Genomic DNA, 27,754 nt, shown 5'->3' with positions numbered 1-27,754 from the left:
AAGAGCTGGCAGATATGCCATTGTTGCAGGTGGATGATATGGCTTGATTTAAATATTAGTTAGGTATCTTCTCTCGCCCAAAAGAGCGATGAATAAATAGAATACATCATGAATTTGCTCGTATCTGCATTCCTTTAAAAAGTGGTATGGATCACGCCTCAATCATAGCCAACTTCTTCTCCAACAATTTATCCCCTCCGAAGCCATTTCCATGTCCATGCCCATTTGTCACGAGTTTACTTCGCATGCTGACTTCCTCAGTCCACATGCTCGCAACTGTCTCAACAGCGCGCTCAAGGACAACCCTGACACGATCTCTAAGTACAGCATATGAACAATCAACTTCGAGATCTTCAAGCCATACACGAGCAACGTGTTTATCGATTTTGATTTCCACGCCGGGGAATGGGATGCCAAGGGCATGTAATCTAGAAAGCTCGTCGGCTTCGGCTTCTCCGCGTTCTTCTTCTGAGAGTTCTTCTTCTTCCTCGTCTTGATCATCCTTCTCGTCTTCTGTGGTGGTCCCATTCTGGGTTGGTGTGTTCGAGGCCAGACGTGGTTTTTCAATTGGGGTCATGGTATCGCCGAATTGGGCTTCGAGAATCATGAGAAGTTGAGCGAAGCGTTCGTGAGAGCTCATTCGACCCGGAGAGGGCATGTGTTTTTCGTCTAATGCTTCCTCGTGGTCGTGGTGATGATGGTGTTTATTCTTGCAAGACTCTATAAAACTCGTTAGCAATCAACTTGGCGTGATGTTTGAGGAGTAAACGTACGTTTGACAGATGCCGGACTGCTCTCGACTGTCATGAGAACCGCCATGACTGCATCGGCAACCCCGTCATTCATCATATTACCCTCCCATTCAAGTTCAACTTCCCGCGTGCGGGCCAAGTATCTCACGACTACGCTTCCCATAACCAAGTACGTTTCATCTTGCGCGTACTCGATTTCTTCGTCTGCTGCTTCGTGTGTTCCATTTTCTTTCTTGAGCTCCTTATCTCCAGTTGAGCCAATTCTTTCAATAACACCAAAAGCACTCTCTAGGGCCCATTTGATCAGATCCATACTTGCAGAACTCAGTGTCAAAAGTTGCTTGCATGTAATCGTCGTAGTAGTCAGGCCAGCATATTCGCGCAAGTCTTCCGGTGCCATTAATGACAGATCGAACCCATTCTGAACTAGCACGCCAGCCATGAGTTTGCTTTCGCCATTTTCTGTTGGCTGTGCATCTTCGGCAAGTTTGCCTACAACTTTTGCGATTTTGTCTTTCCTGAACGGGATGCGGATCTCATCACAATTTGCAGGAGTATAAACCTTCACCTTGACCGTTTTGTCCGCGTTCAAGCTCAGTAGCTTGGATTTGAGACGCATCATTTGATGTTTTTCGCCGTGTACGAGAATCTATCAAAGTCAGACACTTTCTGCATATCAAGAGATTAATTAGAACGTACCACAACTGGAGCTGCTACTTCTTCGATGAAATTCCTGTTCTCGACACCATCCACATGTGCCGCGAAACTAATTTCATCAATTGTGCAGCGTCTCGGAATCATAACCTTCTGATCTTCGTCCGCCATTGGATTGACACGACTACCAGGACCAGCTGCAGACTTTGACATGACCGCGGGAATCTGTTCTGGCTCGTTGAGTAGTTGCTTGGCCATGGTTCCCTCGACGCTGTAACCAGTCATGACCACTCCGTTGCGTTCACTTGGAGCCCATCGTTCGAGGAGTTCTCTGCTGGTACCCGTTTGCAGCATACCCGGCGAGGCGAGCATAACGCAACCGCCAATATCGTCAAATCGCTCAAGACTCCTCAAGCTACGCACATAGCGGAAGTCCCATGGTCCTGCTGCAACATTTTTGTTGCCACTAGCCTCTGCCTCTGCCATTCTTTGACGGAAAAGACGTTTAATGTTGTCGTTCATAGCTCCGATATAAGTTTGGTAAACGACCATACATCGACGTGCCATATTTCCGATGTAGTATATAGGAATTTTCTGGAATTCAGCGTGTCGCTCCCAGTATTCTTCTAGAATGAGAAGAAGTTCTTGCGCTCGACCGAGGGCAAACACAGGCATCAACACCCTCCCACCCCGATTGAGTACTCCCGTAATGGACTTCATTAAAGCTGCCTCTCGCTCCAAGCGCGGTGGATTTGATGAGATACCAAAGGTCGACTCTGTGATGAGGACATCAATTTTGATTCCTCTAGGCACTTCTGCGGGAATCAAATGTCGGTCTTCTTCTCGGGAATAATCGCCGGTGAAGAGAATGTTGAGACCTGCAATCGAGACAAGGAACATTGCAGCGCCGAGAACATGTCCAGCAGGGTATGGCGTAACGCGAATGCTGTTGATAGTATGGGTGGTATAAAAGTCGATTGTTTCAATGAGGGGTAGCGTAGAGAGATGGTCATGTTCTGTGTATAGTGAAGTTCTCTGATCCGATGAGGAAGATGTATTGCTGACTCGCACATTGTCCTGGATCAGCCACTTGTAGATAGCCTTTGTCGCGTGTGTTGTTAAAACTCGACCTTTAAAATTAGTCTTGCTTAGGACATAGGGCAGTGCGGATGAATGATCGACGTGGAAACTGTATATGCGAGCTTGGGGTCAGCTGTTGTTCTGTCTATGATATCGAGGAAGCGGCCCATATCAATCAAATCCTCATTGTCTGGACGAATACGCAGAAGTACGAGGGCAAGAGAAGAAACAGTGAGAATAATTTGCATTCATTTCTGATATACACATAGCAAGGATCCGCATACAAGCAAGATGTCCACTCATATGAATTTGGAATGCAATGGCCACTTTCCTTATACAAACATCATGCGACTCATCGATTATGAATGTAGGGCTGTGCCAAACTAAACGAATGGGGAGTGACGTACTGGCTAAGTAGAAGTATATCCACGGTACTGAGATCGAACTCGTCGAAGAAAGGTAAAGCTGCGAATCCTTCTTTTGCAGGGTGCATGCCAGCGTCGAGCTGTACAGCTTCATTAGCAAGCACTTCGCACATTGCATGGAAATCAGGCATACCATAACGGTTTTTCCCTTGTATTGAATGATATGACACGAACGACCAACTTCGTTGCCGCCTCCTAGACAGTAAAAGGCCAGCTCATCGGATGGATCGACTGGCTCGTCGTCCACGGTCGCGGCCATGGCAGACGCCTTGCGTTTCGCAGCCATGATTGTATGTGTTGGACGAAAAGACCCTAGATATGTTAAGTAGAACAGAGTCTTCGATTTTAATAAGTTTATATCAAGGATAATAGTCTTGAAGAAACCGATCACAACGGAGCGGCCATTGCAGTCAAGAGCTTCACACCGGGCGTTTGATTAGTGGAAAGCTGGATAGAAATACCAACACATCACATGGCAAAGCAACAAAGACAATGTTGTCAGCAGGGGAGACCAACAGCAATTGTTGAATGGTGAATAGATGAAAGCTGGAGACAACAGAAGGAAAGCCGATCAAGATGAAGGTAAGAGGAATAAGAATAGGATAACAATAGCCGCGTCGCGGTCACGTGAGCAGCCCGCAAACGCGCGCCTTCCGGAGCCGATCCTGCGGGTCAAACTATTTCCCAAGCTTTCTTACCCTGAATCTCATCCTTTTCCAGCTCATCATTGTCAATCACCGCCATCGCACCATCCGCGTTCGCCTAACGACTACAGGGTCTCCGTTATTATATTTCAGATGAGCAGAAACTAAGGTCCTTCTGAGATGGTTACGACTCATCTACACGTCACGCTTGAGCGCTCCGCTCGCATATCCAATATCGGTCGCTGAGATCAGTCCAACAGCCTAAGTGCTCATTTAAAGCCCCATCGCAGTCATCCAACATGGCGCAGGCACAGTCACAACAGCCTCCATCTCAACATTCTCCTCAATMCCCTCCCAACCAGCCGTTCTCACCTCCCGTCTCGACTCCCACTCCTCCAGCGATTGGCATCAACCCCCCTCCTCCCAAACGACAACGGCTTTCTCCTCTTCCACAAACACAGTCGCCTTATGGTTCGCCTGGATTTAGCGCATCACAGCTACCCCAAGTTCATACTCCCGGGATGAATGGAGCTCAGGTGAATGGCATGTCGACTCCGGTCCATCTTCAGAGCGCTACTCCTGTCCCACTCGCGCCCGTTGCGCCCGCMCCTCCTGGTTCTAKGGGACCGCCATCTCGMCCAGCCGATAAACCAACGGATGCTTCAGATTTGAGCGATGTTTTGGCGCAATCTGGTATTGACGTCAAGGAAGAAGAGGCGTATTTGACACAAAGCTATGCTGCACCTGTAGTAGCGCCTCGACCACAGCCACCCGGGCTCAACACTTCTTTTGTGTCAGCTCCATCGACTCCAGGTACTGCTTCGGCGAATGTCAGCTTCGATCTTTCTCAAGGAAGGCCCCCGGCAACACAAGAGCAACAAGTTGTTCCAGCGTACTCGGAAGATGCGCCCTACAATCAGCCAACATACGAGGAGACCCAGGCAGCGAGGAGATCTCAGTATCACTTGCAGGACCCGTTTCTTCTCACAAAAGTACTCGAGCAGAAAATGCAAAAGAGAGCATACGAGCTTGGAGTGCGGCTTCCAACAGAGGGCTTATATCATCCTATGCCGGGTTCTCGTCAACCGATTGAGGTCACAGGTCCGGACGGTTCGTCAATCGTTCGTAGAGGACACACAATCATCAATCAAGAAGGTGCGCCTCTTGTTGATATACTTTCGCTCTTGTCACTTTGCTGCGAGGAGCGGTTGAGGGGTGTCGTCGAATACTCTGCTGGTCTATCGAAAAGTCGGCGGTTACATTCTCATGGCGCTGTTCCTACAGAATGGCAAGACTTGGCTGTAACGGCTCAGAATATTTCGGAACCTGTTACAGGTACTCCTCAGAAGCGTAAGATTGTCTACTCACCGATAGCTTTATTGCAAATTTCTAATCTTAACTATGTATAGGACCGCTTGCTGCAGTCGACACCGCGTCTCAGTCACTGGCTGGCAAATATCTTATCTTATCAACAAAAGACATGTCTGCTGAACAAGCTCGTGCTGCCAAGCGAGCAAAACGAAATGCGGATGCTATAATCAGCGAGACTAACGGCGGCAGCAGAACTCCGTCGATAGATGTGGGCTCCGGTACTACGACCCCTCTATCACAACTAGCAATTGGTCTCAACAAGGGCACCACCAAAAAAGAAGCAAAGAAACAAGTAGATGCTCGGGCGACTGAGGCCCAGCAACATCAGCAATCTGTCGAGACTGCTCGCAAAGCTCTCTCCAGTACACTCTTCGGAGGGTCAAAGAAGCGAAACTATTCCTGGCTGAACAAGGGTTCCGCCGTGAACAGCATATCATCGCCACGATCTCACTCTCCTGCTCTTGGCAGCCCCAGCGTCGGTGCCATCGGTGGAGCCGATACAGGCGACAAGAAGCGCCTCGATAGCACCACAACAGCAGAAATAACTCGATTGGGAGACTGGCGTGAAGACAAAGCCAGCGGGATCCAAGTGCGCGACGTTCTATTCATGCTCGAACAAGACGGAAGAGGTTCGAGACACGTTCAAAAGGCTTACAGCAAAGATCCTCCCGACGAACGTCTTGCTTGAGCAGGGTACCTTTTTTTAATATTTCATATCAGATAAACATTACGTGGGGCTTTTCTTAAAGTTGTATCAACATATTCATTTACAGGGGGTTCTTTCACAATTGATCATTTTTAGCGCCGGTTCAATTCGTTTCGAGCTTGTTTGTTTGTCGTTTAGGAGACTGAAAGGCCAGATGATATGATCGAAAAGGCATTTTAAATTACTCTTTGAGCATGAGGCATTCTATTTGTGCACTACCTAGTTCAACCAACGGTGAATCGTAGTCGTAACGTCGCTCATGAGCAAAGCCTCGGGCACACCTGTGGACCGCTTGACTTTGTAGAAATTCTTCTACTCTACATCCAGGGATGTACCATCTTGCTAAAAAAAAAAATGAAATGACTTCTACTTATCATATATATCTTAAACACATTTCCGCAAGTAATATCCCTGTTCAACACGCGTGTGTACCCATGTAGCGAGGTTGATCGGACATTCATATGTTAAAAACATGCACAGCTTCGTAGTCCTGGCGTATATATATTTCTTTCCTAAGGCACTAGCACCACTTGACGACTTTGCATCAAAAACCCAACAGCAAACCACAAACATATAAGACCAACCTGAAAATGGCGTCTGAAGAAGCGCTAGAAAACCCGAAGACGAAAATTCTATCATGTAACCATACTTTCTTGTTTGGTGTTGAGTAGATTCAGGAATGACCCTAAATCCAATTACGGCCGTATAGTAAACCAAGTCACAACAACGAGTTACCAGTAGCAATTCATTTATTCGTCTCAGCAACGAGCAAGCATCACAAATAATCAATACATACTCCAAAAAGTAATCTGCATTCTCTGCATTGAGAGATCCAAGAAAAAAACAAAAAGAAAATCCTCCCCAGCAGGGAGTCGAACCCTGTTCTAGCGCGGGTTGCTGCAATTGCAGTGACAAGCGCCAATCATGACCGGTAGACCACTGAGGATTGATGTTAGTAATCGCAAAAAAGTGCTACATAGAAAGACCTTTTGCCAGCGCCCAGTGGTAGCGAGATGTTGGACTGCTAGGTGAGAGAGATTACCACCAGTTCGAGATGTTGTAGCAGAGAAAGCGCTTAAATTATTTTGTTCGTTGGCGTGGTTAATCTCGAGTTTGTCTCAGCCCCGGGTTCTGAATCAGTCTCGACACACCACGGCTTGCGTAGTGGTCGATCTGTGGCAAATGGCCTCAGCGCCTGTGACCACACTCTCAAATCTACGAATATTATTTACATTACACATCGTCACGGCAGTGTTGAAGGAGACGACGTACGAATTGAACTGCTTCTGAAATAAGAACAAATGGGTTGTAATTAGGTCAGGAATAAGGAGTTTCAGTACACAGTAGTATGTAGCATGCATTTCAGCATCAGCATCCACATCAGCAAATTATCTCCGCATCGGAATGTCTGATGGCCGTCATTTATGATTATCGTTGTTCCGGCCGACCACTGCACCCACACACGCTCTCTCTCTGTCATCATCCTACCACTTGACCCTCACTTCATCTGATCTGTTTGTACACTGCAATGGCTGTCTATATACCTCTTGTAACTTAGCACTACATACCGCCGTGTCCCCCCTGCAATCCTGCAAAGTCAAATCCAGCCGTCTGTTGCTCCGATCGACCACTCGACGAATCGTCACTTTCCGGCCCTTCCCTTCCACACTGACCACAACACCATTCCTCGCCTGACGCCTGCACTCCTGCACACTCACTTTGAGACCTCCAAATGTCCTGGCAGTGAGAGAACCGCCACTCTTGCGAGTCTGCACTCAGCCCGCCCATACTTGACCACGCCGGACGCTTTAGACGAGTCGGCTCTACAGCGACAGCGGCAGATTGTGTTTCCCGTGCGCCGCCCCTCAAGACACTACTACTACATTGTCCACCAACAAAACTGCCGGGTGTCTCTTTCATCATGTCGACTCCCTCGACTGCCACCGCAACACATCCCTCACATCACCCTCACTATGGCTATTCCCACCACCAAATCGGATATCAGTCAAACGGTGCTTATCCCGCAGCGAGTACTACGACCGGATCTGCTCGTCTAGCAAATAGTTACGCCTATTCTGCCAACACGCCTACTGCAACGACGACCACCACACAATCTCATCCTCTTCCTCCTGTCCCTCAATCGACTACAACCCCATCCAATCCTCCAGCGTATAACACCACACCCGCCCACACAAACTCAATGTCGTCCGGCACTTCGAGCCGCCGGCGGAAGCCCGATTGGAAGGAGTTCTACAAGAACGGGTTGCCCAAGGAAATCATCGTGATCGATGATACGCCTCCCCCAGACCAAGCCACAGGTTCTCGCCCACCAGCAGCGGCCGCGGTCAATGGCCAGCCTGCCGGAAAGAAAAGACGCACAGGACTAGAGTCTGCCTACGATGTGACGTACCACGACCGACCGTCATTCTCGACGAACCCCCAGCCGTACTGGGATAACTCATCTCACAACTCACTTTCAACCGACCGCACCACGTCCTTGCACACAACCGCCCCGACGTCTTTGGGGTCCGCTGGTAGTGTGGGAACGAGTAACGGTGTCGTCTACGAAAATGCCAATGTCGGCCAGAAGCGCAAGCGGAATACGAGGACATCGACTCGACAGGAAGCTAAACGTCGAGAACTCGAGGCTGTGAGCGACGCTTTTCTCAGTTACATCCCACCGCCTCAACCTCCGATCAAGGCGAAAGAGGTTCCGGTGCCTGTTATTCGTGATGTAAGTGTCATGCAAATTGAATTAAGTTGGGCGAAGCTGACATTTTAGTACTCTTATGGAAAACACGAAAAAGTCGACGATGACGATGGACATTATATTGTTCAAGAAGATACGCCGCTTACTGATCGATGTAAGATCATATCTACCTGATAAATGTTCAGTTTTGCTTACAAGAGATAGACTCGATTATTCGGTTACTCGGTCAAGGCACCTTTGGCAAAGTCGTCGAAGCATACGACAACAAACGAGAAGTGCGATGTGCAGTAAAAATCATTCGTTCGGTGCAAAAGTACCGTGACGCTTCAAAAATTGAATTGCGAGTGCTGTCTACGTTAGCGTCCAACGACAAAACGAATCGAAACAAATGCATCCACCTGCGAGACTGCTTTGATTTCCGAAATCACATTTGCATTGTCACCGATCTTCTGGGTCAGAGCGTGTTCGATTTCCTCAAAAGCAATTCATTCGTTCCGTTTCCAAGCAGTCAGATCCAGAATTTTGCTCGTCAGCTGTTTACGAGTGTAGCTTGTGAGTTCCCCTTTGGATGAAGGATGAGGATGATTGAGCTCTGGCTAATTGGCTAGTCCTACATGATCTAAATTTGATCCACACCGATCTTAAGCCCGAGAATATCCTTCTCGTGAGCAACAACTACCAGACTTTCACATACAACCGCACCATCCCATCATCATCCCATACCACATCACGTAGCGCTCGCCAGCGTCGTGTTCTGCTCGACAGTGAGATTCGGCTGATCGACTTTGGCTCGGCAACGTTTGATGACGAATATCACTCGTCTGTTGTTTCTACACGTCATTACCGAGCGCCGGAGATTATTCTGAATCTCGGGTGGAGTTTTCCATGTGATATCTGGAGTATTGGTTGTATACTTGTTGAATTCTTCACAGGAGATGCCTTGTTCCAGACCCATGACAACCTCGAACATCTTGCAATGATGGAGAGTGTCATTGGAAGCAGGATTGATGCAAAGATGGTGAAGCAGGTTGTACAAGGTCGGGGAAACAGTCAGAACCAAGCTGCAAAGTATGTTTCAAACCCCCCGGGCTTTGGACGTATACTGACTGTAATAGATATTTTCAACGAAACAAGCTTGACTACCCGAACGATGAGACGACGCGAGCGTCGCGAAAATACGTCAAAGCAATGAAACAGTTGCATGTAAGTACTTTTGTTTCTGTATGCATGATACCTTCTGACATCTACTAGGAATTCATCCCCCAGAATCAAGTATTCAACAAACTATTCCTAGATCTTCTGCAAAAGATCTTTGTCTACGACCCCAAACAGCGGTTGACGGCCAAGCAAGCCCTCAAGCATCCGTGGTTCAAGGAGACGATAACAGATGATGGGACTGAAGCTGTACGGCTTGCCAAACTCCGTTCTCATTTAGTTTGATTATGACACGGGAAACTAAGACGGTTGATTCTAATGTATAGTTAAAATACTCGGGCCGCCAAAAGGTAAATTAGCGCCGGAGTATGGATGGGCATAAATGGGATATATCGTTCATGATGGTGTTTGGATTGGATGGAATGGGTTTCGAGGAGGCGTCTGTTCATACCGGGGGTGTATCGCGGGCTGGGCTGGGCTTCTGCGTAAGTGCTTGACCAAGTACTGAATCAGCAGGAACAACTTCAAGCATAACGACACTATCTGCAGCCAGCCTACCTCAATAACAAAGGCACTTCACCTATATCATTGACGGAGGTGAGCTGCTGCCTGCTGTTTGTCGATATACATGATACATGCGCATTTGTCATATAATTGGAGGTTATTCGATGTATCCTTTACATGCCAGGGTGTTTCCTGTCTTTTTTCTCCTGCTGTCATGTTGGTGTTTGGGTTACCGATTGATTGTCTACTGGTATATCACATTCTACGGATCATAAGTCATGTATTTAATTCAATGATTATCTACCCTGCAACCGCATCTCTTTGCACGGTAATATATTCCCAATTATGCGCTGAGATAATCGAGTACTATTGAATAACGAAATAGCAAGTCTATGTTTAGTGACGAATATATACTCCAGCTTCCAATCAACAATCACCAATCACCAATCACCAATCACCAAGCAATCACCAAGCAATCAATACATAGAGCAAGAAAATAAAATATGATACGCAAAACAATGCAACAAAACCCACTCACTTATATCCGACCAAACAAGAAAATAGCAAAAAAAAAATTTACATCCCCCGATTGAACTCAACCTTCCCCTCCCGTCCCCCCTTATCCCAGAACTCCTCCTCAAGGCTCTTCACACTAATAGCCTGTCTAGACGGAAACGCGCCCAGCGCCAACGGCAACGCAAATATCGATGTCGTGAGAATCAAACCCAAATTGACGGGAAGCACCAATCTAGGACGCTGTTTCAGCCAATCCATTTTCTCGAGACGCACCAGGATAAGCGGCGGAAGAACCATGATAGGTGTTGCGTTTAGCACGCGACTAATGGCGGTTTCGCCAACTGCAATTTTCGCGGCGACTTTACTCTTTCCGAGGGACTCAACGGGCGCGCCGGCGAGTTTCTCTTCTTCGCTGAGGATCGGGTAGACGTCGATACCGCGACGGATCTCTTCGCTGCGCATGAGCAGCACGTTAAGCGCCGTTGCGCTCGAGACAGCTGCAAAGGGGACAAGACGGCTGAGAATAAGTTTTGTGTTTGGGGAGATGTTTTTCAGGCGAGGGACGATTGCATTTAGTCCCAGAGCCACAGAGCAGGAGGCAGAGACGGCGAGGAGATAGGATTTGACGAGCATGGAGGTTGTGAGAGGGGTGGATTTGTTGGCGTTGGAGGAGTTGATGGCGACGTTAAGGGATTGGTTGGCTATTTGCCAGAGGAGGGTGCCTGTTGTCTATATGTCTCATTCTGTTAGGGTCTGCAAAAAATGATTATGAGGAGTTGAGGGTACGTACCTGAAGGCCGGGGGTGAGCATGCCGGCTGTTACGACCAGATTGGAGAGAACGAATGAGGACATTCGGAAGGGAAGAAAGACCGGTTTTCCGGTGTCTGCAATTGCCATACACAATCAGCTCCTGTGTTTTTTAATTTTTCATTTTTGGAGCAATTGACGTACCAGGATGCAGCGTCGAATCGACAATCTGCTTTGCGCGCCACAGCTCAGGAGACATTTCCTTCGTGTCGCCATTTTTGTATGAGACGATTAATTTCTTTGCACTTTCTAGGCCAGCGGAGGAGATGAAGAGCATTCTATACGATTGTTAGCTTGTCTCCTAATAACGTCGAAGTAATTGGGTTGTAGGAAATACCGAGGATCAGAAATGCCGGCCGATTCGCGCACACGACCCCAATACGTGGTCAGGTCATGTTGGGACCGGGGGAGATCCCGAGTGCCGGGGAGAGAGGAGGACATTCGTCTAGCAGAGGCGGGATGGAGATTGTTCAATTGTGTCTATGGAAGTGGTGCTGGCTGCTCTATGTGCTCTGGTGGTAAAAGATACGAAGAAATGAGTCGAAGAAAAACGATATCGGAGATCAGTCGGTGAGGCCCTGATAAGCCCCTCGCCACATCGGGTATAGCGCGCTAGCGATAACAGTCGCGAGATTTGCCGCGGGTAACCGTTTGACACCACCTTATTGCACTCTCCTCTGAATACATTCAAAATGAGGGGTGTTATGGTGATTATCCCTCGACCTTCTTCAGTGCCTCGCCTCCCACCCCTAACTCCGCATCGCCAAATTCCTCGTTATCAGCTAGCTCCAGATCAAACTCATTCAGCAACGCCGCCTGCAATTCAAACTTGGACGCGGACCGCATCTCCAGCACATGCCCTCCATACGATCTATCCTCCGACAGGAAATGCATATGTAGCCCACTAACCGACACTCCATCCATGTACGTCGGCGCCCAGAATCCGACGATACTACCCGTTACGGACTCGTAGGTGTTCACTTTCTGTGCCTCGCCCAGTTCCGACAGCGGTTGGCGCGGGTATTGTTGGCCGCGGACGACGCGGGCGGTGATCGTGTCGAGATGAATGTGCGGAATGAGGAAGAATGCGAAGCGATTGTTTATGCCGTGAAATAGAGATTGTAGATATTGGAGGATGGATTGTTTGCTGGGTAGGTCCGAGAAGGTAGATTGAGTGCGCGTCTTGCAGTCGTTGAAAGAGGTTACCATGGCAAAGGGCAGTTGTTCGTGTGCTTCGACAACGCGCACTGCACCAGAGGATTGGAGATGGTAGGTCGTAGAATCGAGAATAACGACTTCGCCGTTTATGGAGGACATTGTTCCTAGGCCGTGGGTGCCATGCTCTAAAAGATTGGACAGTGGAATGCCGGTGGAAGCGACGCCGGCCATGAGCGCGGATGCGGTGGAGTATTGGTATAGCCTGTCTGCCATTGTGCTATTTATTTGTCCTGAATCTCAACTGTGAAGTTTTGTACAATGCCCATACAATGCGCGACTGAGATTAACCAGATTAAAGAGGGACTGGCGCCACCGGAAATGGCGGAGCTATCAACCACTACGTCAACACCAGCCCCACGTTGATATAGCCATAATAATTTAGCACTACATTCTCTCGTCTTTCAATTGATTCAATTGATGTCCCTGTCTCTGTTTCCAACGTAGCAAAATGTCAAACCGCAACCTCGCCAACATAATAGTTGACTCCCTGTCTAACGCCGGCGTCCAAATCGTCTTCGGCATCCCCGGCGCAAAAGTAGACGGCATATTCGACGCATTGAGCGACCACCCCACCATCAAACTCATAGTCTGCCGCCATGAGCAAAATGCCGCTTTTATGGCTGCCGCAGTCGGTCGTTTGACTGGTCTACCGGGCGTCTGTTTGGTGACATCGGGGCCGGGGACGAGTAACCTCGTCACTGGCCTTGCGACAGCCACGACCGAGGGTGATCCTGTGCTCGCGATTGCGGGTACAGTGTCGCGACTACAAGCTGCGCGACATACGCATCAATCACTCGATGTAAACAAAGTCCTGGAAGGAGTGTGCAAATCCGTCACCCAAGTCGGCGTCGAAGATCAGGTCAGCGAGGTGATTGCCAACGCATTTCGTCATGCGCGCAGATTCCCACAGGGCGCAACAGCTGTGGCTCTGCCCATGGACATCATCAAGAGTACCTCAGTCAGTGTACCGCCATTTCCGAGCCTAAGTTTCGAGTCTCCGGGCTATGGAGCAAGTAATCCGAAACTCGGCAAGGTTGCTATCGACAAGCTTATGGCTGCGAAATATCCCGTGATATTACTGGGCATGAGGTCTGCCGATCCATCCATTGTGGCGTCGGTTCGTCGGATGATCAAAGATCATACATTGCCTGTTGTAGAGACCTTTCAAGCCGCAGGCGCAATTAGTGAGGATCTCTTGCACAGATATTACGGCCGTGTGGGATTGTTCCGAAACCAGCCCGGAGACAAAGTGCTTGCCAGAGCAGACCTGATTATTGCAGTGGGCTACGATCCATATGAATACGACGCAGAAGCATGGAATGTTAACAATCCCACCACCGTCCACAATATTATTCATATTGACTATACCGATCCTCGAGTATCGCAGCATTACATGCCACAAATCGAACTTCTCGGCAACCCAGCTGATATCGTCGATGAACTGACCTCCAGCCTCCAAGCCTTGAAGCCAGCCTTCTGGTCCGGCGCCGAAGACGCTCTAGAAAACATCCGACAAGAAATCGACGAATGGCAATCAAGCGCCACAGAAAACGCTTTATCGCAAGGTCTACTAGATGAACCCGTTCAGCCAACCCATTTCGTCTACCAACTCCGCCACATGCTCCCCAAAGACACCGTCGTTTCCGTCGACGTCGGCACAGTCTACATCTACATGATGCGATACTTCCAGACCTACTCACCGCGTCACCTTCTCTGCTCCAACGGCCAGCAAACTCTAGGCGTTGGTCTACCCTGGGCTATCGCAGCAAGTCTAATCCAAGAACCCCCCTGTTCCCGCAAAGTTGTCAGCGTCAGCGGCGACGGCGGCTTCATGTTCAGTTCGCAAGAACTCGCGACCGCCGTGCTGCAAAAATGTAACATCACGCACTTTATTTGGAACGATTCTGGATATAACATGGTCGAGTTTCAGGAAGAGGCCAAGTATGGTCGCAGTTCAGGCATCAAGCTAGGAGGGATCGATTTCGTCAAGTTTGCAGAAGCGTTTGAGGGCGCAAAGGGATTTAGAGTTAATTCGACGAGAGAATTAAAGGAGGTTATGAGGGAGGCGCTGCAGTTTGAGGGAGTAGCTGTTGTGGATGTGAGGATCGACTATAGTAGAAGTCGGGAGTTGATGAGGAATATTATCCCGAAGGATTATAGATAGTCTGGGCTGGATGAGTACGTGTTGAAGATCTCTGTATTTAGAATTTGGAGGACTTTTATTTTGGACAATATTAATCTACTAGAACTTTACAGGTCACGATTTACAGACGTATCTAATTATAGTCCCGGTAATATGATCGCAATATTAATCTACTAGAACTTTACAGGTCACGATTTACAGACGTATCTAATTATAGTCCCGGTAATATGATCTACTTGGGCATATATCTCTCCCCCTCTCTCGCAGCCTTCACATGCACCACATGACCCTGTCCTTTCCTCATAATCATCTCAGTACCCACCGCCTCCTCCCCAGGACTAAATGTGGAAACAAAACTACTTTCAGGGGACATTGCACTGGCATATCCCCGCGAAGAAGACGGGCGTGTGTTTTGGGTAGAAGAGGAGGAGATGAAAGGAGACATATGAAAAGGGGAAACCTCAGGTATTGGAAGCAGCGCTCGACTCCTATCAGGCGTCTTTGGCGTTTTGGGCGGTATATATCTATCCGGCGTCTTTGATGAATTGGTTAGTGGCGATACTGGAGCTTCAACGTATCTATATCTGTCAGGTGTCACAGGGTTGATAAGCGGTGAAATTGGCGGCGAGAGCTCAGAACGCCTTGTATAAGATTCGGGCGACGAAACCGTAGTCTCCGAAAACCTCGAATACGAGCCTCGAATCTCATCAGTTGATGACCATGGACTGTAAAGTCTAGACGACAGACCTGTACCAGGACTTCGTCTTTCTCCTCCTCCGGTATCAGGATATCGATACTGGTCTAGTACTTGCTGTTTTTGAAGCACAGCTAGCGTCTTGCTAAGGCGGTTGTCCTGTGAGTATTTATCTGTGACATCGTTTTCATCGTCGATGGTAGAAGAGGCTCGATAAAATGTTCTATTTGGGGAGAACTCATGAAGAAATTCGGCTTCAGAGAATTCGTATTCGTTCCTGCTCAGAGGTCGGTTTAGGGTTGATGAGAATAGCGGATTTGGTATGTCCTGTGTGAGTGGGGGTGTAGGATTGTAGCACAGTGCAGGGAGCGTTTCGAGGCCTTGCGCATTGTGGGCTTGCTGTTTCCTGGCCCTTTCTTCCGCCTCCCTTTTCGCTGCCTGAGCTGCCTTGAGGTTTCTATGGAGTTTCGTCTGGTCGATGCAGTATCTAATCTCTTTAGCACGTTCCTCGGACGTGTCGAACAATATCTTTGCCTTATCCGTAAGTTTTATCCATTCATCCAGAAACGTCAGAATGATAGGCCAGGATTGATATGCTTTCAATTCTACGTGTGCCAGAATCACAGTTCGCAGCTCTCGGAGTGTTGAAGGATCTGTCGCGACTCGGGAAAGCATGCATGCCTCACACTGATCGGCTTGATACTTCCATCGTTCATTAGAAACATCTCGCCATGGCTCCGTCCACATCTCCTGAATAGCCGCGACACGGCGTCGAGTAATCTCCTCATCTGGCCCAAAGGAATTAATAAGCCCTCCCATTTTCTGTATGCCACTCTTTAACTCTGTATGCAATGACTCAAAGATCACCGACGTAGCAACAGAATAAATCTCACTATGCACAGAGCACAGAAATCTGTTCATATTGGTTTCTCGTTCATCTCTTCTAATCTTAGCCTTGCTGAGAAACTGGTCGGTTATTGAATACCTTCGGAGATGGCGAGGCAGATCATTGATTCTGGTTTTGAGCCTGTGTTTTAGGTCTCGCCGATCACCGCTGGAGGTGTTGATGTCGAAGGTGAAACACGCTGCTAGCTTCGCGATGTCGTCTTGGGATGTGAATAAAGCGGACATGGTTGTTGGTGTCCTTGCTTGTGGTCGATAGGAAATAACCATCGACTGCAGGATAGATGAATGATGAACTATCAAACGTCTAGGTAGATTATAGAGGTACTGACTATAAATCAGTGTATACTCAATTAATAGAAATCGTAACTTCATTCAACAATGGGGGTCTCTGGAAAGATTCCCAGAATCCATCACTGGTATGAGCCATACTTATATGACCATGAGGCGTCGACAAAGGAGTCATCGACCTGGAACATTACTTTATCACAGTACACAAGCGGAGCAAAAATTCGTCTAAAAAAGAGTTATGAGTATGAGTAATACCTGTTCGAGGTCTTAAGTTAGGGCTATCCGGTCTTTGATCCGTTGTAGCACATCGGATAATGACTCTTGTTTCGACGTCAGAGGGAACGAGGGCCGTTTGTCCGATGAATCATGTTCATACATTATTTTTTACCGTCTATAATTCGATCTAATATTTTCTGAAACTCTGAGCATAATGTTGTTTGGTACATCGAGCCGCATGAATGATGGCATTGTTGCTGATTCCTGGTAGATCTTAGCTGGTGTCTCGCGATGATTCAAGCGAAATATGGCGCCCATCAAATGAGTGCTATTCTCTAGGTATATAAAATCCTTATCATCCGGCCTGAGGCGTCATTTAGTAAAGAATAGATATGGTCAAGTACACAGTCGTTCAAAAGAATGATTAGTCCGAGAATCCCTCCCATTCCGAGTCGCCTTCCTCCTCACTCTTATACTGGCTTTCGCCATTCTCCTCTCCCGCAGCGGGCAATTCCTCAGCCAAAGCATCGTCTCTGATGAATCCAGCCACAAAAAACCCACCCGTACACTCATCATCACCCGGCCAACACCGTAGACATGCATCTATCTGCTCATCGCTCAGCTTAACAGCTATATCACTGGTAACCTTGCCGTTGGTATGCTTTTTTATTCCTCGATGTCGCCATTTCTGTAAACCTTGCGGCTGCTCATCGCGTCGCATAATCCTCCAACCTCTTCTTCTGGCAATATCTGATGCGAGAACCCTCTCGACAACGCATTCGTTCTCAAGTATGTGGATGGAACACGTGCTATACGTTACTCTGGTAGCAGCTGGGAATTTGAGCGCGTGCTCAACGATATGTGTCTGAAGATTTGAGAGCTTGAGTAAGCGCTCTGTATCCACTTCATCCGTTTTCTGAGTGTTGTCGGGCTTCGCAACTTCGTCCTCTGTAGGCCGTTTGCGCTTGGTCCCTCTATTTGACGATTTAGAGGTCTTGCCTTGCTCCGGAAGAACCAGCTTGGGCACGTCGTCACGACCAATAATACCACTGCCCGAACAACTCGGATCAAGTAGTAAACCACTCACAGACTCAAATCTTTCGTCTTCTGGATCTAATGCCAAAAAGTCCTGTCCAGCAAGTACAGTAACAAGCTTATCCGCTCCGGCGACGGAGACCATTTTCTGAAGGATCTTCGACCGCGGAGCCGATGCATCCATCGATATAATCTTCGACTTGCCGGTTTGTTTCTTGCCGTGATATTTCTGTCGCGCCGCAAGAAGGGAGGCTAAATGAGTAGTTTTATTTCCGGGCGCAGCACAACCATCAATCAAATCCCCTCCCTCCCATGCATCCTCCTTATCTCCTAGAAGTAGATAAGCAGGGAAACAAGATGCCTTGTCCTGCAGAATGATCTCTCCATTCTTATATGTATTCGACGATGAAAAGTCTACAGTACCCGGTGCAAGAGCAACGAGATCAGGTATATGAGCATCAACGTAAATTTGGTTCGCGCTGTTCAGCTGTTTCAGTCGATCCACTCTTTTATGATCTTTGAACGCCGTCTCCATTTGCGCATCGAGCGTGCTCTTGATATTATTGATGCGCACCCACCGTGGGTACATGCTCTCTGTGAGTTCATCCGGCCCAAGCAGCGCTCTCTTCTCCGCTAGTATCGCAGATTGTAGATCCGGAATCGACGCACAGTTTCGGCGCACTCGCGCTTTCGTAAGTTCTGCTTTCAGTCGGACCTTGTGTCTATCAATGGCTTGCCGAAGCGGGTGAGATGCGGGTGTAGCAATTCCATTTTTGCTGAATAGGAAATCGTGGGTTAAAAGTAGACATAGTAATGGCGTTAACTATTTAGGCACCCCCCTTCGATGTTAGTTAGCATCCTTTCTGGGCATGGGATATCTTTGAAAGGTCATACCTTTGGTTCCGAGGAAAGTATTCCGGCATTTTCAATCACTTCTTTGAGCAGAATATCCCATTTCGAGGCTTCTGTCACGAGGGCGTAGATTTGCGCAGGGGAAGCTTTGAGAGACTTGGAGTTGTAGATGCGCGATTTGAAAGAGCCACCTTGATTGTTGGGTGATGAGGTCAAAATTGTCGAGGCATCGTAGTATAGCGACATTTTCCTGTCGTCACAGCTCAATTCTCGACAGCCTGGAAAATAATGTCAAATCACGAACAGGAAACTTTTTGTGGCAGAAAACATAATCGGTGGCAGAATATATGAGGCGGTGAGAGCTTTCGAGCTCTGTCGTTTGATTGGTCAAAATTATATACTTCATCTCCAAATAGGGTTAGGGCTAGGGCTTCAACAACTCCCCGATTATCAACGAATTCCACCCGAAGCAAAGACATAGTTCAAGTATTCAGGTTGTAGGTCTTAATTAAAAACAGCCTTGATATTAAACAAGCTTTCTGATATATTTTTAAGTTATAAATTCCGTTGTGGACTGGTATATGATGTGACGCTGGCCTGAACATGTTTTGTTTGTATTATTTGATGAAAGACGAGACAATATAACGAAAGGATTATTTATATATAGGCTTATTACGATTTCGAGCACCCAATCTTGGACTATTATGAAACTACTTTTTGATTCGGTCCAACCTTAGCGCTTGGACAAGTGCAGCCGATTTTGTGATTTGGCCCAGAATGAAATCAAGTATCATTCGTACAACGTATAATCGAAAGTTGCCGCGTAATGAGATCTCGCTGGGGGCTTGGGATAACGGACACTGACCGAATTTTAGTCAATTTGAATCCTAATCTAGTTTCTGGATCTTGGCTGATGTTATCTGAAACTTCGAATTGTCGCAATCGTACCATACTCAGAGGAAGAAGTTAAGCATGTTAATATAAATATTAGGTTTAGGTAAGCCTCTGGTCGAAGCCGCGCTGTGAAGGAGTCCTGGATATCCTGACATCACCGTAATACTTGCGATGAGATGCGTCGAACATAACAGTCAAGGTGTACAATAAAACACGGAAATAACCTGGAGTAGTCCTCGTCTTCTTAAATGGGGTGATAAGTATTGATGATTGGAAGATATTGTCGTTACAGTGTAGCACTTTGGTTGTCTAACTTAGATACATGAGTAAGAAGAAAATAAAAGGAAATCCGTGGCATACGGTAATTGAACAAAAAAACAAAATGATGATGGTTAGGTAAAACTGATAATCCGTGACTGATAGCATAACTCCTAAACACCATGATGCATAGGTGTACCTGCACCAACCCCCCTCGATATTATTGCTCGTAAACATGTCGAGAACATAGAACATTTGGAGTTGCTACTTCATCTTGTGAGTGATAAACGTAGTCTAATTGTGATAGGAACTCTCCAAATCTTCAGTCATCTTCGAGTCTCTACCCGCCTTGAGCGCCTCCCGACTGGCAGCAAACATGCCTAAGCGCGTGCGGTATCGTACCTGCCGCATATAATTTGTTTGATCTTGCCCTGGTTCTTGGGGCCCGGCAAAACTCATATCGCCTCCTTTAAACATCCGATAAAAGCCCCAGCCCATAGAAGCGAGAAAGGCGGTACCGATGATGACGAGGATAACGATCAGGTTGACCATGCCCACGCTGAGGCCGCCGATCTGATCTGAGGACATTGTTGTGGTTGTTTTTTTTTTGTGGTTTTTGAGATCAAGTGTATCTATGTTGTTGATGTAGTCTTCAGTCTTCTTGTTGGGAGGCAGACCGTTATTTGACGTATTTGGTTGCGCGCTCTGCTCTATGATCTTTTTTTCTGAACAACCGAGAAAAGGGAGCGGCTTGTGACAGTGATGATGAGTAGCGCTGTCTAATCAGGATATATAAGCTGGATTGCTAGATCTCTCTTCTGGAGGATGTTGGTGGTATAATCGGAAAGATCGAGCAAGAGTGTTGCTAGGAGACTGTCGTGGCAAACGAAGGGGCAGATAAATCACTGGTGCGTATATTATCGATAGCGTCGTGTACGTGAAGAACAATAAGCGAATGAATGTGACTTGTTCAAAGATACTCAGGTGTAAGAAGTTTATTGATGGAACTGCTCAAGCAGGATAAAGAGGAAAGAAATTCAGGGACAAGTGGAAGGAAGAGAGGGCATAATCACTACTTATTACAAATCCTCGATGCAAACCCTGAAGTGACTAGACAGTCAAGCCAGCGCATTAAAGCCACAGATTTCGCACTTCTATCTTAGACCCATGTGTTTCACCCATAAAATGTATAATACCATAGGCCCGACATCCTGCTCACCAATCAGGCAACGAGTAACGGCCGAASGAGCCACATTCTAGACACACAGCTGAACACGAGAGGAACGCTAAAGCAGGGGAAATGTTAAGATGCCACGGTTCAACCCAGGTAAAGTGGGATTGAAGGGTTCTGTCTGACAGTCTTGCTGCATGGGCAACGAAAAGCGAAGAAATTAGGGTATCAACAGGCACGCTTTGCGCTAACCCATCCTGGTAAAGGGCAACCGAAAGGAGTATGGCTTGCAAAGAAGTGATGTCATAAAGCGAGCAGACCAATCACAGCGTCAGAAAATGTGGGCAAGACAGCCAATCAGCAGCGGATCCGAGCTTTGTCTGGTGTTTAAATTGATATCCCATGCACTAAGCCATTCCAGGCATAGCTCGATCCATACTGGTTAAAAATAACCAACTACAGCCTCTTTTTCTTCTTGACCGGACTGATCAATTGGCATGTGTGCAAGAGACTGGAGAGATACGCGGCCTAGTGCGTATGGCAACTCAGATACGTCTCGAAATGGGCAGTTGTTCACGCGGACTTGCGTGGACTCGCGTTCTTTTCCCGATTGAGATTCAGCTTGCTCCCTGGGATTTGAAATCAATGAGGTGCTAGTCAGGGTGTGACCTTAACACCAAGCACGGCAAGTTCAGATAGTCGACGTGTTCTCCGTGTGGAACGGCGTTCTGGCGTGACTCCTTGGCTGAAATCTCGTGACCCAGTCCTGTGATAGGGCGTCTGATTTGCATAATGGGCCTGAAGTGTAGCTTCAAAAGGAAATGGTGCTGTAGAGTAGTGCCGAGTACTGCACATTCTTTACTTACCCGGACGTCTAGTATGGGTCGTATCCTGTCTACCTTGTCACTTTGACGTGGGCTGTTCTAAGGTCAGATGATCTGAAAACCAAGCTTCTCCGCAGCCAAAGTAATGTTTTTCCTCATCTGCCTTGACTTACTTCAAATTCACGGATACAAGATTCCTCTGTTAATAACTTGGATTACAACGTCCATACCCTGCGCAGGATACACGAGACAGATTGGAGATTTAGAAAACATATCTGGTGTACTCAAATCACCTTCTAAATTCGACTGAATGTCTAGGCAGTCGAGCCGCACAAAAACAGCTGCCGAATTGGATCATGCAATATTGATATGATTCCTACGCTGCTACGTTGCCTGTGTCACTCATTCAGGTAAATAGCGTCACGATGTCGGCAAAAATCCTGATGGTCAGCGGCCGTATCGTCGATGGGTTGAGATATTGACTACATTGACTCAAATCATCTCAGTCGCTCCTGTCCTGCACGACCTGCTTTTCACCACTACAACCAACTTTGAGGTTCCGACCTTAGCCAGAACAGCGACGGAACAAAGATGCGACTCGGCCATTGCAATCAAAGACCTAGGAACAAAAGCCTCTGATTATACAGTACACTCGTGTTTATAGCTCTGAGCGACGACCTTGGCCATTCTTCTACCTGAATTGCTTCGATTAAACCACGCCTAGTCAAGTTCTTAAGGCTTACCCATGCGGTTTCAAGCGACCACCGATGAAAACAGAAAGTCGATAACGTTGTTGGCACGTCAACAGGATGCTTATCTCCCATTTTATGCCACACTTGACGGGAACTAGAACAGCCGCACGCGACTTCACCCAGCCTGGGTTGAATTTGACAGAAGATTTCGCGTGGTGATTTCACTTCACTTTATCCATGACTGGACGCTGACATAGTGGTTGAATTTGTACAGTCGTCGATGGTTTCAGTCAGCGACACATTGATAACAGCATCTCCACGTGGCTGATGTTTCGCGATCCTCATTCACAAACTTCTCGTTTTCTGTCACGCCACAAGCCCTTGGAATCGCAGGAAATGTGCATATCGACACCGAAATCGAGCCCGATCTAGAACCGATATTCCAATACAGCGTCAAAAGATCATGGCGGTACTCACGATTGAGTTGCTTGTTTATGCGGCAGGAAATGCAGCGTGAGGTCATTTATTGAATCGCTATCCAAATGGGGAAGATCAACACTCTTCCCGTACAGGACGCTCCAATGCATCTGGGCACATTTCAAATCGGCCGAGGTGCAACATATGACGCTTGTTCAGGCCCGGAGTTTGTATACGGATGTATATTCTACCTAGGACCAACAGAGAACACTTGGCAACGAGATTTGTCATTACATTCCGGGATACTTGGAATGAAGCGATGTTGCTATGTTGGAAGTGGACCAACGATTGCTCGGACATGTCTCCACCGCGCGCTCTTATGTTCATCTCCGTACTATCTCCGAGCGATTATAAATACATGATTGAATCACGAGAAAAAAAAAAGTTTGATGTGTATATATCGCGAGGATCGTCCCGTTTACGCAAGTGTTTCGTTTAAATTTCGGTATCTGACGTCACATACCAAGGTATCCGTCTCAGGGCTGGCAGTTTACCGAGTCATATATACACATACCTAACGAATCGCAAATATGGCACCAGTGCATCCAGAAGTCTTCAGCTTCACCTCTACCCTTCACCATGACACCTACCCTGCCGTCGCAAAAGCTTCTCACAAGGGCCGAACGGTTTTCATAACCGGTGCCTCCAAAGGGATCGGGCGAGCAACAGCAATCTCATTCGCCAAAGCCGGCGCAGAAACAATCATCATCGCCGCACGAAGTAGCCTAACAGAAGTCGAGACCGAAATAATTGCTGCTGCCAAGGAAGTTGGCGCATCACCTCGCGTCATCAAACTCGTCCTCGAAGTCACAGACGAAAAGAGCGTTGCAAATGCCGCCGCCGAAATACAAAGGACAGTCGGAAAAGTGGATATCCTCATAAACAACGCGGGCTACCTCGAGAAATGGCTTCCGATTGCCGAAAGTGACCCAATCGAATGGTGGAAGACATGGGAAATCAATCTCAAGGGTCTCTACCTCGTCACCCGCGCTATTCTGCCCTTGGTCCTCCAAAGCGAAACGAAAACAATCATTAACCTCAGCTCTATCGGCGCTCACTTGGTGAGTCGCGGTGCGTCTGGATATCAAATCTCGAAACTAGCCGTGATAAGATTCACGGAGTTTATTGTCGAGGAATACGGCGAGCAAGGTGTCGTCGCTATCTCTGTGCATCCCGGTGGTGTCCTTACGGATTTGGCGGCTAATATGCCGGAGTACATGCAACAAGTACTTGTTGATACTCCTGAGTTGGCGGGGGATTCTCTTGCATGGTTGACGCAGGAGAAGCAGCAGTGGCTGAATGGGCGGTACCTTAGCGTGACTTGGGATATGCCAGAGTTGTTGGCGCGAAAGGATGAGATTGTGAATGGTGACAAGTTGAAAGTGAGATTGGCTATCTAGGCATTTGGATGTCGGCGGCATCATACCTAGCTTAAGGAGATACAATAAATTTGTACATGGAAAAATACATCTTCTTTGTGACTGGTATTATGCTAGTTGTCCACCTGTCGGATATTGCAGGCACCATGTAGACATCTATTCGATCGCTTCAAATGTCAACTACTAACTTATTTTTGACTTAAATATAAATCATGCGAGACAGTAGGTGGTAGTACGAGTGATCTTTCTGTCTACGGCGTTTAGTTGACGAAGACCGAAGGCATTTCTATGAAAATTGAGCGACTTTTCAATAAGTTGCTGTATGTGAGTATATAAATGTGTATTGGTGTGTTTTATAAGAAGTAATTAAAGTCTGTCTGCGTCACATTAGAGTTTTGTTTCTTGTTTGATTCGTCAAGCCGTGCTCAAGGTCTTGCAACAGCTCCTTGTCCTTTGATGGATATCAGGGCTTGGTCAAATCAGCCCTAGCCCTAACTCGTATCCGATGTGATTACTGTGCAGCGTCTACATATAGATTTCATATACCGTTTTTGAGTCTGACTCTGAAGAAAGCAGAAAGTGAAAGAGAAAATCCTCCAGGATATTTAGAAAATATTATATATAAGTGTAATAGTTATGTCTGCCGCCAACGCCTGTACCATCCCGATTCCTGCTCCATTCAATTAACATGAACCAATGACACATTGACAGTAAAAAATATTTTCAAGAGAAAGTCTTCTGAGCAGACTATAGATAAATGAAAGAAAATTAAAGATTGTATATCTAAAACCTCCGCGTCGGTAACCGATGTACAGATCTCGTCCTCCGCACCGCATACCGACTGCTCTCTCCCAACCGACCCAGCGCAAGACTCTCAAGCGTCTTCTCCTTTTCGTTGAACAAGTCACTGCACACACGTCCCGTAGGCCGTCCCTTTTGTTGTACGGACGGAATCAAGAAATGAGTCACGATTGACCCGACGATCATAGCGGCACTGAAAACTACTAAAATCCAACCGTAGCGAACTGTGCTGCTGACAGCCGTGGATGTACTACCAATGTTGTAGTAGACTGTGAATAGCTCGACCAGAATCGACCCCAATTTGCCAGATGCGGCGCTGATGCCGTGGCAAGTTGCGCGGTAGCGGGTTGGGAACAGCTCGGCGGGGAGCATGTATGTCGTTGCGTTGGGACCGAAGTTGAACAACGTCTGTCCAATAATGTACAACACGATCGCCACGGGTCCTTCCTTATGGACTGTAATGAACATGACACCCATGGCAATAAACATGCAAGCCAATGCCAAAAAGCCATACTTCTGCAAATGCACGCGATTGAGTTTCGGCGCAAACACGATAAGCAACAACCCTCCAAGAACACTGCCCGCATTCAAGATCACCATTGCCTCGACTGATGTTTGCAGAAAAGATGAATAGATGGATTCGTTGGGGTCGGTTGTAGTTTTCCAAGATGGTGCGACACCGTTAAGCTCCAGGTTCCCCCAAGTCTTTGCCAAAAATTGCGGGTTCGAGAGCTGAATACCGTAGAATCCGAAATCGAGTAGCATCCATGCAATTGATGTGCCGAGTAAGGTTCGCCAGTTGCCTTCTTTCCAGAAGTAGTACACCACATCGTGCCAGACAACGCGCCAGTGGGATTGGAAGGTTGGTGGGTGCAGTGTGTACTCCGTGTTAGGCGTGATACTGCCCGCGTCGTCGATGGATGCGCTAACGCCACCGGCACTTGCATAGGAAGAGAAAGAGGCCGCTTTGGGGAGCGTAGTGCCATCCCACGGCGCATCAAACTCGCTACCCATCTCGACATGTTGCTGATCATTCCCAAACAAAGTGGTAGCATCAAACTCAGCTTTGATGGGATCATTGTCGATATCGAGCAAGTAACGGGGTGTTTCGGGGATCGCGAATCGGAACAGAGATGCAACCACGCCGGGAATGACGCCGATGCCAATGACCCAGCGCCACATAATGTCGACTGCGCGGACGGTGTCTGAGTTGACTCGGCTGCGGGTCGCGGCGACCACAATGAGGGCGACTATGTTACCGGCCAATTGGCCGAGGGGCTGCATGAAGAAGACCGAGGCCAACATGCGGGCACGATGTTTGGTTGGAGCAAATCTATACTGTCAGTATCCTCTCTTCGCTTGTAGGACGAAGAAAAACTTACTCCGATGTGATCACGGCGCTCAAAGGATAATCAGCGCCCACCGCAACACCAGTAGCAATGCGCCACCAGATCAACCACGCATAAATGCTCATACTATTGTTTGCGCCGGTAGACGCCATCGTGACTCCGAGAGTAGACACAATTAAAAGCACCAATTCAACGCCATACATCCTCTTCCTGCCCCTCTTATCCGCCAAGAACCCGAAAGTGATTTGACCGACAAACGTGCCAGCGAGCGTCGCGATGTTGATGAACGTCATTTTTCTAGAGCTGGTTTCGTCGTGCCAGTATACGTATTGAATCATGGGCAGGGCGATGTTACTCGCGAATAACTAACAAATCAAAAAGAGACATCAGCGAATGCTTAAAGCTTGTCAAAATTTACCGATAAGGGAACACTTACGGTGTATCCGTCGAGGAAAAAACCGACGCCGGCGACGAGAACAACGACCCATTGATATTTTTGACGGTCGATAGTTTCGTAAATCTGTTGCATGCGCACATAGCGATCCTTGGTATGGTGTTAGTTTTTTGAAGTCTGGCATGTGGATGGTAAGCGTACAGTTTCATGGTCGAAATCGCGGGCTCTGTCGGTTTTGTATAACCGATGCATCATTCGGCCCATGATGGGCGATTTTCCGTTAATCCGCTGTGATTTTTATCGAATTGTGAATAGCGGGCTGCTCAAGAATAGCGAATGCTGGAAATCGAGCGTGGTGATTATATTGACTATGTTCGAGGTATGAAGTAATGAGTAAGAGGGGAAGAGGAGAGCAAAATCTCGACTCAAATCGCCACCATCACTGTACTGTAGCAGTTGAGAAAATAATAGTAACTAATTAGACATGCAGCTAGAAGGTACCTAGTCGATGTTATATGTATCATGCTACACTACGCACGTATTGCCATTAGCCCATGCGATTCTATACTAGGGTTCTCGCCCGCACCGGTGCCATGCCAAATGCTCCAACCAGTGGCAGACCTTATTGTTGCCGGATGTCATTGGTCATGGATCGCATTTTGTGATTGTGCTCTGGATCTTATTCGTGGGCGTAGAAGTGGGTAATTTCTCTACGTGATATACTAGAATAAAAGAAAAGTGCGGGATCCATAGTCGGCCCATGGCCTTGTACGGGTGACTCCATAGGGTGGCATACATTGATCGTATCGATACTAATAGTGCGTACTCCGTGCCTACT

At 47.5% G+C, this 27,754-nt stretch overlaps 11 protein-coding genes across 11 annotated transcripts; 4 read left to right on the top strand and 7 right to left on the bottom strand.

The window, feature by feature from the left end:
- Nucleotides 1-151: 151 nt before the first annotated feature.
- Nucleotides 152-3,197, bottom strand: BHQ10_003760 (uncharacterized protein; the record flags this gene model as incomplete). Its single annotated transcript, XM_040876052.1, has 5 exons — nt 152-720; nt 774-1,401; nt 1,452-2,595; nt 2,894-2,991; nt 3,045-3,197. 5 exons carry the CDS (start codon nt 3,195-3,197, stop codon nt 152-154), a joined length of 2,592 nt encoding a protein of 863 aa, XP_040732264.1.
- Nucleotides 3,198-3,854: 657 nt separating this feature from the next.
- BHQ10_003759 (uncharacterized protein) lies at nt 3,855-5,614 on the top strand (the record flags this gene model as incomplete). Its single annotated transcript, XM_040876050.1, has 2 exons — nt 3,855-4,905; nt 4,965-5,614. 2 exons carry the CDS (start codon nt 3,855-3,857, stop codon nt 5,612-5,614), a joined length of 1,701 nt encoding a protein of 566 aa, XP_040732263.1.
- A 1,939-nt stretch (nt 5,615-7,553) lies between these two features.
- On the top strand, nt 7,554-9,782 carry BHQ10_003758 (uncharacterized protein; the record flags this gene model as incomplete). Its single annotated transcript, XM_040876049.1, has 6 exons — nt 7,554-8,366; nt 8,415-8,496; nt 8,547-8,894; nt 8,951-9,410; nt 9,458-9,545; nt 9,594-9,782. The coding sequence occupies 6 exons, from the start codon at nt 7,554-7,556 to the stop codon at nt 9,780-9,782; spliced, it is 1,980 nt and encodes a 659-aa protein (XP_040732262.1).
- Nucleotides 9,783-10,577: 795 nt separating this feature from the next.
- On the bottom strand, nt 10,578-11,766 carry BHQ10_003757 (uncharacterized protein; the record flags this gene model as incomplete). Its single annotated transcript, XM_040876048.1, has 4 exons — nt 10,578-11,246; nt 11,308-11,402; nt 11,470-11,603; nt 11,663-11,766. The coding sequence occupies 4 exons, from the start codon at nt 11,764-11,766 to the stop codon at nt 10,578-10,580; spliced, it is 1,002 nt and encodes a 333-aa protein (XP_040732261.1).
- Nucleotides 11,767-12,036: 270 nt separating this feature from the next.
- Nucleotides 12,037-12,756, bottom strand: BHQ10_003756 (uncharacterized protein; the record flags this gene model as incomplete). Its single annotated transcript, XM_040876047.1, has 1 exon — nt 12,037-12,756. The coding sequence occupies one exon, from the start codon at nt 12,754-12,756 to the stop codon at nt 12,037-12,039; it is 720 nt and encodes a 239-aa protein (XP_040732260.1).
- Nucleotides 12,757-12,991: 235 nt separating this feature from the next.
- Nucleotides 12,992-14,707, top strand: BHQ10_003755 (uncharacterized protein; the record flags this gene model as incomplete). The annotated part of the gene is made up of 1 exon (XM_040876046.1): nt 12,992-14,707. The coding sequence occupies one exon, from the start codon at nt 12,992-12,994 to the stop codon at nt 14,705-14,707; it is 1,716 nt and encodes a 571-aa protein (XP_040732259.1).
- A 528-nt stretch (nt 14,708-15,235) lies between these two features.
- BHQ10_003754 (uncharacterized protein) lies at nt 15,236-16,511 on the bottom strand (the record flags this gene model as incomplete). The annotated part of the gene is made up of 3 exons (XM_040876045.1): nt 15,236-15,264; nt 15,434-16,272; nt 16,366-16,511. 3 exons carry the CDS (start codon nt 16,509-16,511, stop codon nt 15,236-15,238), a joined length of 1,014 nt encoding a protein of 337 aa, XP_040732258.1.
- A 703-nt stretch (nt 16,512-17,214) lies between these two features.
- BHQ10_003753 (uncharacterized protein) lies at nt 17,215-18,923 on the bottom strand (the record flags this gene model as incomplete). Its single annotated transcript, XM_040876044.1, has 2 exons — nt 17,215-18,648; nt 18,720-18,923. 2 exons carry the CDS (start codon nt 18,921-18,923, stop codon nt 17,215-17,217), a joined length of 1,638 nt encoding a protein of 545 aa, XP_040732257.1.
- A 1,200-nt stretch (nt 18,924-20,123) lies between these two features.
- On the bottom strand, nt 20,124-20,417 carry BHQ10_003752 (uncharacterized protein; the record flags this gene model as incomplete). Its single annotated transcript, XM_040876043.1, has 1 exon — nt 20,124-20,417. The coding sequence occupies one exon, from the start codon at nt 20,415-20,417 to the stop codon at nt 20,124-20,126; it is 294 nt and encodes a 97-aa protein (XP_040732256.1).
- Nucleotides 20,418-23,523: 3,106 nt separating this feature from the next.
- On the top strand, nt 23,524-24,393 carry BHQ10_003751 (uncharacterized protein; the record flags this gene model as incomplete). Its single annotated transcript, XM_040876042.1, has 1 exon — nt 23,524-24,393. One exon carries the CDS (start codon nt 23,524-23,526, stop codon nt 24,391-24,393), a length of 870 nt encoding a protein of 289 aa, XP_040732255.1.
- A 762-nt stretch (nt 24,394-25,155) lies between these two features.
- Nucleotides 25,156-27,180, bottom strand: BHQ10_003750 (uncharacterized protein; the record flags this gene model as incomplete). Its single annotated transcript, XM_040876041.1, has 4 exons — nt 25,156-26,506; nt 26,556-26,887; nt 26,959-27,066; nt 27,118-27,180. 4 exons carry the CDS (start codon nt 27,178-27,180, stop codon nt 25,156-25,158), a joined length of 1,854 nt encoding a protein of 617 aa, XP_040732254.1.
- Between the last annotated feature and the right edge of the window lie 574 nt (nt 27,181-27,754).

The sequence above is a fragment of the Talaromyces amestolkiae genome, assembly GCF_001896365.1.
Source record: "Talaromyces amestolkiae strain CIB chromosome Unknown scaffold6.1, whole genome shotgun sequence".
Taxonomy (NCBI): domain Eukaryota; kingdom Fungi; phylum Ascomycota; class Eurotiomycetes; order Eurotiales; family Trichocomaceae; genus Talaromyces; species Talaromyces amestolkiae.
The sequence above is the reverse complement of the archived record's forward strand: the minus strand, read 5'-3'. Positions and strand labels throughout refer to the sequence as shown.